Source organism: Taeniopygia guttata, chromosome 4 (assembly GCF_048771995.1).
Source record: "Taeniopygia guttata chromosome 4, bTaeGut7.mat, whole genome shotgun sequence".
In the NCBI taxonomy this organism is placed as follows: domain Eukaryota; kingdom Metazoa; phylum Chordata; class Aves; order Passeriformes; family Estrildidae; genus Taeniopygia; species Taeniopygia guttata.
This window is the reverse complement of record NC_133028.1, coordinates 35,962,971-35,973,032: the sequence shown is the minus strand read 5'-3', so window position 1 is coordinate 35,973,032 and position 10,062 is coordinate 35,962,971. Positions and strand designations below refer to the sequence as shown.

The window sequence follows — 10,062 nt, the reverse complement described above, 5'->3', positions numbered from 1 at the left end:
GCTGCTTTTGCCACTCTGCTGTCAACAGCTGAATTGTTAAATGATTTAATGCCAACGCATCTCTTATGTAGCTTTGTAAAGCCTCAAAACTAAAAATACCTGCTTTTGTCAAGTATTCACAGAGTGTCTATTTTACCTAGTCGTGTGCACAGCAAGGTCTCGGTTCATCATTAGCGAAAATAATTCTGCATTCTCAAGGCTTTCCTGTTGCTACAGTCGCCTTTACGAACAAAATGTCCTTTTAAATGACAAAACTAGAAACTCGCACTGTAAATCTCCTTTGTCTTCAAAGGGCTTTGCTACAGGAACGCAGGACGGAGCCCTGACTACGTGTGTTGTAAAATCAGCCCTAACAAAGGCCGGAGCTCCGTTTGTTTTCCGCTGAGAGCCGCACAGCCGGCGGCTGCGCGGGGCTCCCGGGGAGCTGCCTCCCGCAGGCGGAGGGGCAGGAGCGCTCGGACAGAGCCCGCCCGCCCTCTCCGGGAGCCGCTGCCAGCCGTGGCCGACAGTAGGCGGAAAGGAAAGGAGGAAGCGAGGCAGGGCAGAAAGGCCGAGAGGGAAGGCACGAGACAGGCAATCCGGAACGAACAGCCCGGCTGGAACACTAGAGCGAGAACAAGTGAACGGGGGGAGCCGCTGCGGCACAGCGAGGCGGTGGCGGAGGCCACCGGGCCCGCGTCGGTAGGAGCGCGGGTACGCGCTCGGCCGTGCTAGCGGCAGCTCCGACCCCTGACACTCTCCGGGGCCGCCCTTCCACATCCCACGGCGGAGGCGCGGGAAGGGGGGAAAAGAGAGGCTGACGCACGGGGCTTTGCAGCGGGCCCAGCCTGCAGACGGGATGAAAAGGGAGCGGAGCGCGGCGCGGGGAAAAGAAGCGGCTGCGGCAGCGAATCCTGCCCCTGCCGCTGCCTCGGCCGCGCTCCCGCCGCCGCGCGGTGCCGGGGCAGGAACTGCGCTTCCCGTGGGGCCGCGCGCGGCAGCCGGCATGCGCGGCGGGCGGGCGGGGCGGGGCGGCAGGTTGCTGTTGTTACATAGGAAACAGCTGAAGAGTCTCCACATGACAGGGGGGGAAGGAGGAAGTGGGGCGGCCCGCGGGGCTCTGCCGCCGCTGCCCCGGTAGTCGCGGTGCTCGGCTGGCGGCTGCTGGCAGGGAGAGTCCTTCCCGCGACGCGTGGACTGACCGCCCTCGAGGGCGGACTTGCGCCCCGGTGCCGCTGCCGAAGGGAGGCGGGCAGGGAGCGGGGGAGCCCCCCGCCGGGCCGCGGCGCCTCGCCGGGGAAGTTTGGTGCGGGGCGGGATCCCGCCGGCCGCGGCGGTGGCGCCGGGAATGAACGGCTTCGCCCTCGAGGAGGTGACCCAGCGCGGGGCAGACCCCGCCGCCGCGGCGGTGGTGGGCACTGCGGGCTCCGCCGTGGAGGTGCCGCCGCCGCCGGCGCCGCCGGGGCTGGGTCCGGCCGCCGCCGCCGCAGGCTCGGCGGGCGGCGGGTGCGCGGGCGGCCCCGGGGCCGGGCAGCTGTGCTGCCTGCGGGAGGAGGGGGAGCGATGCGGCCGCGCCGCCGGCAACGCCAGCTTCAGCAAGCGCATCCAGAAGAGCATTTCACAGAAGAAGGTGAAGATCGAGCTGGACAAGAGCGTAAGTCCGCGAGGGGAGGACGCGCCAGGGCTGCCAGAGGGGCGGGCGGACAAAAGCGGCCGGTAGGTCGCTGCATCTGTGTCTTAGCTGGCTGGAGGACTTCTAATCAAGTTTGGTGGGGAAGGAGGGGTGTGTGGCGGCGGGGAAGTGTTCGTTCCCTCTTCCCACCTCTTTCCGTAGCACGGCCGAGTTCGGCTGGCGCGGCAGGAGCGCTGCCTGAAAGTCCCTCCGGGCGGGGGGCAGTGCCCGCCTTTCCTGCCTGCTCCTGGGGTCCCCTGTACCCCAAGAGCCTGGGCATCGACTGCGTGTGCCCCCCTGTAGCCGGAGCGGGGGTAAGCGTGGCCGGGAAGCGCCGCTGCCCGCCGGAGCGGAGCCTGCATGGTTCCCGGCGCGTTAGTTTGTCTGTGTTGCTGGCGAGGGCCGCGCTCGCCGCCCCGCCTCGTGTTGCAGCGGCGCACGTCTCCCGTGCCGCTTTATCTTCCGCTCGGCAGCCATCGGGCCCCGCGCAGCGCGGCTCGGCGCGGCCGGGCAGGGCGGGGGCCGGCCGCCTTCCAGCGCGGTGCTTTGCCCGGGAGCCGGGAGAGCGCCCGCCTCGCCGGGTGCCGCGGAAGGGCGAGACGGGCTTCAGCGTGGAGCTGCCGGCGGGAGCGCCCCGGGCCGGGGCTGCGTGCGCCCCGAGAGACCCCGGCCCGCTCTGCAGCCCGGTGCACCACGCTGCCCCGCGCTCTCGTTCGCCCTGAAAGCATGCGGGCTTGGGCATGCCGGGCTGGTGGCGCCCAGATCTCCCAAAGCGCGCAGAACCCCACGAGAGGGAAACTTGCTAAAAAGAAAGAAAGTAAAAATAAGTGTGTTGCGTGACCGTGCCGGGTAGCGGAAGTAAAACAAGGAGGAGAGGATATAGCTGGGGAAACGAGAGCCGTCTCTTAGCCCTGCAGAGAAAGCTGCGAGCTTGTTTTTTTGTTAGCGTGCCGCCCGGCCCCCGCGGTGCGATGCGCGGCCGGAGGGAGGGAAGGAGGGAGGGCTGTGCTGCGTGGCTCCACAGCCTGGCACTGCTGCATCGGCCGATTGCAGCATTTCAGCGAGCTCGGGGCCCAGCCGGTGGCGGGGAGCTGCAGCGCAGCTCGCTCTCCATTTACAAGAAGCCAGTGGAAAAGCTTCCTCAACCCAGTTAATGTAGCTGTGAGTGCTTAAGGGTTGTCTGTCTACGTGCACTTTAGTCTGGGGGATACACTACGTGGGTCTAATTGAAAGATGCCGTTTTATTCTTCTAGGCAAGACATCTGTACATTTGTGACTTCCACAAAAATCTAATTCAGAGTGTGAGAAATAGAAGAAAGAGGAAAGGCAGCGATGATGATGGTGACTCACCAGTGCAAGACATCGATGCTCCAGAGGTAGCTAAACAGTTGGGGTCTTTTTTCGAGTTATTGTGTTAAGCTTCCTAATGACACTGACTCTGCACCAACACCACTCTTCCACTTTTGCAGCTTTGCCTTACATGTAGGAAAGGGAAGATTCTTGATTTGCACTGTTTTTAATATGACAGAATTTAACTGAATTTTTGTGGCGTGTTTTCTGATTAAATGATGCATAGGACAATGAAAAAGAGTCTCTATCTTTAAGTGATGCTTCTCTCAGAAATCTACTGTTTTAAGGTTTCTCTGAGAAATCTACTGTTTTCCTCCTCCTTAGTGTTTTGCCACATGCCATCGAACTCTTACCTTTTGCCGGAGCTGAAGGGAGTTGCACAGAGTGCTTGGGATACAAATGCTTCTCTGTCCTGTCCCTTTTGTGCTAAATGTGTTGCAGATGGTTCTAGGCAATTATTCCATTGCCTTAGTCACTTTAAAGACTGAGAGTTTAATGATGGTAGCTTTGTTTCTGCCCCACTGTGGGGGGAAGAACCATTTGGAGAGCTCTGCTATGAAGGAAATACGGTGTCTTTTAAACCTGTTTTCTCCACTGCACACCAGTGAAATCTGAGCCATTAAAATAACGGAACTAAAGCGTTCAACCTTTCTTATAGTGTAATGGGTCGGTCTTGAACATAAGGCTCTCTTTTTCTTACACATGCTCTAGGTTATTTTTGCTACAACGTTGCTTAGCAGGTGTTCCACAGTGTGTTAATTTTGAGCAGAGGCTTGTTATGCCTACGTGGTTCTTTCTGAGAGGGATTGTTAAAACATTCTTCAGAAATTGCTCTGTAAGTGTTAATGTAATGGCATCCTTATGGTCAGCATCTGCAGATAACAGCGAGTAAGTGAGTAAAGTTTGTGCAGGAATCTGTGCCTTCAGGCACGAGGCTCCAGTCTGAATGCTCTGTCTAAGAGGATTTTAGGAGATTGAAAGTAGTTTGATGCTGAGTGGTGTTGTCTGTCTCTTAAGTATCTGTGATTGTTTCTTGGAAAGTTCTGTCTAAAGCTAGTGCTGTGAGTGACTTCAGGTAGCTCTCTGACACTGTGTACTTTCAGCTCTCCTGGAAGCCTGTTTTGTTTCCTTATGCCAGGATTATAAAACATGTCACAACTGATGGATATCTTCAGAACAAGAAAGCAAGCCTTTTTTTAAAACAGTATTATTACAAAAAAGAAAACTGGGAACTGTTTTTGAGAAGTGTCAGCTGGCTGTTTGGACAACGGCAGTCTCTTAATTCCTTGTAATTACTGTGTGCCTTAGACACTTGCTTGCCCTTGACCACCCTTATTTTCAATTGTTACCCAGTTTGCTAAGGAAAAAAGTATCGTTCTTCTGAAGAGTTGTAAGGTTCTCCTGCTCCATCTCAGTCATGACCATCTTTAGATTGGAAACGATTCCTACAGGAGGAAAAGAAACTCCTGCAGTCCTGGTAGCTTCTGGGGCTTGCTGAAAAGCTGCTGCTCCTCCATGATGCTGCAAGGGTGGCTTCCCCACTGTGGCTTGGGAAGTGTAATTTAATGCCATGTAAACTTTAGAAGCACCAAAGGATACCATCCTTTGTTATGCAAGGTGGCCTCACTTCGAGTCTGGCCAGGTTGCCAAGTTTGCAGTAGCACTGCTGGTTTTAAGTGTTCTGCAGTAAGGCTGTTAAATGAATCTAAAGCAAAAGTGAATGCCTTCGTCAATCTTTAATGCAGCGAATTTGGAGAATACTATTGTAATTGCAGCTGACCTAATAGAGTTTCTCATTCAGCCTGCTTTCTGAGCTTGCTCTCCCACTCAGTCATCTGATTAAACTCTCTTAGGTTGCCAGGGAGGATGGGAAGGGTAAGCTGTTGCTGGGAGAAGTGACTGATCAGAGTACATAGGATTCAAAACTGACAGAGTACTGGATTAAGGCTGTGTATTTGTATCCCTGAGAGGACTTTGTGTAATTCTCTCAACTGTTGAATGACATTGAGAAAGAATTTTGGACATTTATGCCCATGCATATAACTCCTGCATATTGCTTGTGTAGCAGGGATACATTTGGAAAGCAAGAGCAGTTCTTTTCTTTTCTCGCCTCAAGCTAAGAATGTTTGTGCTCTAGACTCTGTCCTGATTCTAATATGTGCTCTTTCATGGTGCATGATGTCTTGTATGTAATGTACATAAGATGTAATGGCTGAAATTACAATATAGGGGCCTCCTTTGGATCAGCATCTTTATAGATGTTATGTGATAGTTGCTATTTGGCTTGGTGTTATCGTGCTGGAACTGGGAAGCAAACAAAAAATCCAGAATAGATGCAAGTACAATAGTGAGTTCAAAATAATGTCCACAGCTAAAGGGAGGTAGAAGCATGCTCAGTAACAGCAAAACACTCTTAAAACTGAGCTGGGCTATTTTCCTGTCTTCTAGAAGGTTTGTTTTTTGTCAAAATGACATCTGCTGAGCTGACTGTTTACACTTGCGTATCTGTGAGTTTCCAAAATGTTTTTGTGAGACAAACTATTAATGACTGATTTTTTTTCAGTTATATTAGATTGTTTTCTTCCCCTTCCCCCTCTTTTCTTCTAGGTTGATTTATATCAGTTACAAGTAAACACACTTCGAAGGTACAAAAGACACTTCAAGCTACAGACCAGACCGGGACTTAACAAAGCACAGCTTGTTGAAGTATGTATGAGTGTTTCCCATAATAGAAAATGCAACTTGCTGTGGCATGTCGTTTTCTTTACACTGTGATCCTTGCATGAAGTGCCTATATAATCTGGATTTTAGGAGAACAAAAGGGAGCTGCTTATCTAGCTTCCTTCATTGGCCACAGCTCCTGAGCCAAGTAAATGAAAAGTAAAAGCTCTTTCCAGAGGAGGGACTCTTCCAAAACGAGTGTGTGCTGCTTTTAAACAGTGTTGAGCTGGAACAGTAAGTTGATCTTCATGCCCCTGAATATCATAGAATCATGGATTTATTCTGTCCGTGGATCAATCACAGCTTCACCGGAAATGTCCTGCTGAAAAGAACTAGAAACTGAGACGTGTCAGTGAAGTTCTGGTGAGGTTCAGACTTTGCTTTAAACAGCTAGTTACTGCAAACATAGGTTTCTGTATGTGTAAAGTACAGAAACCTGAAAAAAGCGCTTCTATTGATAATTAATTATGTTAAAACCACTGGAATCTGCTGTCAGAAAACGGGAATTATATGTAGTTTACTGTTTCCAAAAGTGCTGAAGCTGCATGTCAGTACAGCTGGATGTTCTCATCTTTGCTTCGCATGAGTTCAATCTTAAAGGAATTCTTTAGTGCTGCAAAGGTGCAGTCACAGCATATTGATGTAAATAAGTGGAAGAGTTGGTGATCTTAACAGGAAGGTATAGCTACTGATTTTTCACTTTGGTGCAGTGATACATTCAGCTGTATTTAAGTGCAGACACTGTTTTCATCTCCTTGATCTGTGTGGATTAAAAACAAGGCTCTTAAAGGTATGGGTGATCTCAAGGCTGAACTGTAAAAGAATGTAAAATTAGTCTTCCATTTGCTTATACGTAGGTTAGCTCTTGAATTAGAAGGTCTGTGAATTGAAAAAGCACAAGCAGTTTTTGTTCTGCAAAACTGGTGTTTCACAGGGACTGCTTTAGGTACATGTCCTATGATACTTGCACTAGGTTATTCCAATTCTGTGTGGTGTGCATGGGCAAAGCTGCTTCTGCCACATGCTTGATTTGACTGACCTGCAGGTATTTGTGAGCTATAGCCACAGAGCTTCCTTAATATACAGTACATTTGATTCCTTGTAATCCGTCCTATCATCTCTGTGAATGCTTTTGGGGTACAGTTTAGAAAGCTTCTTAAATTTTAGTTAGGCTGAACATTTATTCTTACTTAAGCACTATGGTGCTTAAGTGAGCAGTCCCATGTTTTTCACTTGATCCTTTTAGTCTACCAGTCTGGCAAGAAGCCAGAGAACAAACTCAGTTGCAGTGTTTGCAACTTTCTTTTAAAGCTGGTGTTCATTTCGAGAAAGGGAAAGGCTGCTGAAACGACAAGTGATTCAAGAGCTGCGTACAGACTGTTATATTTCAATGGTTACAGCATGGTGAATTTTCAATGATAGCTTTGTTTTGAAGAGCTGAATATTCAATTATAGTTCTCTGGTAATTCTTGTGTTGTATTAAATATTTCTGTATGTGATTTGATGCAGATACCACCTCCCAAGTTGAACAGAGAGCAGTAGCCTCTCATAATAGTGCTGTCACTGTTGATATTCCGTAGTCATTACCTGTTATATTCAAGCTCTAACTTAACAAATGCCCCAGTGATAGCCCCATGTTTGTTCTGATAGCTTTGAGGGCTTTATCCCTTGGAAAAATTACCAACTTTTTACTTTGGAAATTAGGGGTACAATCTGCTACATTTAGCTCACAGTTATCAATAAAATAGTTCCTGTTAACCTTTTTCTCTGACTACTGAAGACTTCTGAAGAGAGGCAAAATTTCCTTTTTTGTAAGCTTCTTAATCAGTTAATGTAGTACATTTAAATATGAATCTTCAGTTTTTGCATGTAAGAGTGATTATTTAATTTTCTTGCATTCTTCCTTTATAGATAATTGGCTGCCACTTTAGGACAATTCCAGTGAATGAAAAGGACACCTTAACATACTTCATCTACTCAGTGAAGAATGACAAGAATAAACCAGATCTAAAGATGGATAGTGGGATTCATTAGGCAGAAAAGGTTGGGACTGAGACTCAGGCTGCAGATGAAAAGACTGATGTTTTGTTGATATGCAAAAGCTTTCTTTGTAACTTTTTCTCCTGAGAGAGTTTGTCTGGTTTATTTTTCATAACCTTGCTGATTTGTTTGAAAACCATCTCTTATGAAACAAATTTCCTCAGCAAAATTATTTTAAATAAATATCACTGATATTGTTGCTCAAATGGGTGTGTCTGTAATTTTAATGAGTTGGACTCAATCCTGACAGGTCCCATCCAGCTCAACATATTCTGTGATTCTATGATACTTGTACTTAATAGTTAAGCTTTGATGAACTATGTAATAATATTAAAATATTTTTCAATCAGAATGTTACAAGGATATATTTATAAACATACCTCAAGTGCTCACGATGCAATGCCTTTAAAAAAAAAAAAGCTGTAGCAGACTTGGCAATAGGTTCTTTTTCCTAAGGTGAAAGGCTTTAAGTGCCAATTCTGTTCTTAGCTGGGCAGAAATGGCTGAGTAACACTTTTTTTTCCCCTTTGAAAACAGGAATTGGAGGATTTTTCTGATTTATTTATTCATTTTGTCATTGCTGAGATACATGCTTCCAAGCACTGAGGCCTTCCTGCTCCTATATTAAAATAGAAAAAAAATGCAGCTCTCAAATTTCAAAGCTGTAAGTACAGATGAAAAGACTGCTGCAGCTTACTGTGCTGAGAAACCTTCGACTCAGTAAAGAAATCCTTTACCTGCTGACTTCTCCATTTGTCTGCATGGACTGCTGCTAAGAACTTAATTGGAGAATGAGTCAAGCCTGTGTGGGGTCAATACAGCCTCTTCTAACACGCACACTTTCTTTTTCATTGCATGGATTAGCTCAGGCCTGTTTAAAAGAAATAACCGCCTGTCAGTGAACCCAAAACTTATGGTAACTTACGGAGAATAATATTACATCCAGCAATACTTAGGCTTTTAATTGATTGTCTTAGAAAACTGATGTTGAAGATGATATTATGAATGACTTCTTGTATTGTCAACTATTGTGCCAGTCTAAATGTGTGGTGTGTGGAATATGATTTCTTTCTGCTTAAAGTTGTGCACATAGGATGAATAAAAAGCTGAGGGAAAATAGTTTTCATCTAAAAGCTGATGAGGACATGGCTTCAGCTTGTTCAGTAAGCATTCATTGCAACTCCCAACCTTATCAGATGTCTATAGCTTTTTCTTAATTCGGGAAAAATGAGAAAGCAGTATGTCTGTGATATAATCTGCTTGATGTTAATCTTTTGAGTTTTTTTTGAAATTACTACTCTGCTGGCATCACTATAACTAAGATACTTCACTTGGCTTCTTTTGACCTGTGACTTGCATAGGACTGAGTGATGATAAACCCTAACCTCAAAGCAGCTGCTTCCCCAGTCTGTCTCAGTGGTATGATTTCTTTCACCTGTACTGCTTTATGTATTTCCACAATACAGTTCTGCAGTGCTGGCCTAAGTTCAAGACAGTGATATCTAGCTAGTGACAGCTAAAATTGGTGCTCCTTTGAAGATATGTTTTCATGGCCATTTCACTACAGGGTCTGTCAATTTGTTCACTAAATGTCCTTTGCACACATTCAAGCTTCTTACCTTCAAAGTGCAAATTGCATAAAAAGCCAGGGAACCTAATCATGGATAGGACGTCCAAAGGATAAAGAGTTTTTTAATGAGTGCATGACAGGGTTGAACGTTCTCACCTAGGCCTGGCAGGACCTGTGGATGAAGTTGTGTGAGGGAAGGAGGGTGGGGAAACAAACAAAAGCAGATTTCTATGGAAAGTCTGTTTTACAGTAGTAACTTAAGTGGCCCTATCTTGCTGCATGTGGCAAGTGGCAAAGTTTTGCTCCAGTAGATTGTGGATTTTTCCAGGAGTCTTGGAAGAAATTTAACTGAAAGCCACCAACATTAGTACCCAGCCTAGTATCTGAGTTAACTTTTTTTTTGCTACAACTGTTTTGCAAAGCTGTGAATGCTAGGCATTTGCAACATGATTCTTGTAGAAATTAGATGGCACAAGCAACATAAGTTTATGTACCCTAGAAGCTTGTAGAGGACTTCACACAAGAGCACATACCATAAGTTTTTTTTTTGCAGAGCACTGACTTTGGATATTTTCACTGCGTTGCCAGATTTATGGGGTTAATTTTACTATCAACTGTTTATTTGGTAGGAAGCCCAAATTAATCTGCTTAAATAATTACACAAACAAGGCTTTAAAAGCCTGGTGACACAAACTGTTTAAGTCAGTAGGGCAAAAATAGTACACACAGA

At 47.0% G+C, this 10,062-nt stretch overlaps 1 protein-coding gene across 1 annotated transcript; it reads left to right on the top strand.

Annotated features, from left to right (window-relative positions):
* The first annotated feature begins 773 nt into the window (after window positions 1-773).
* SAP30 (Sin3A associated protein 30) lies at window positions 774-7,968 on the top strand. Its single transcript, XM_030271347.4, has 4 exons — window positions 774-1,633; window positions 2,905-3,027; window positions 5,609-5,707; window positions 7,634-7,968. Exons 1-4 carry the CDS (start codon window positions 1,328-1,330, stop codon window positions 7,754-7,756), a joined length of 651 nt encoding a protein of 216 aa, XP_030127207.2. The 5' UTR covers window positions 774-1,327; the 3' UTR covers window positions 7,757-7,968.
* The last annotated feature ends 2,094 nt before the right edge of the window (window positions 7,969-10,062 follow it).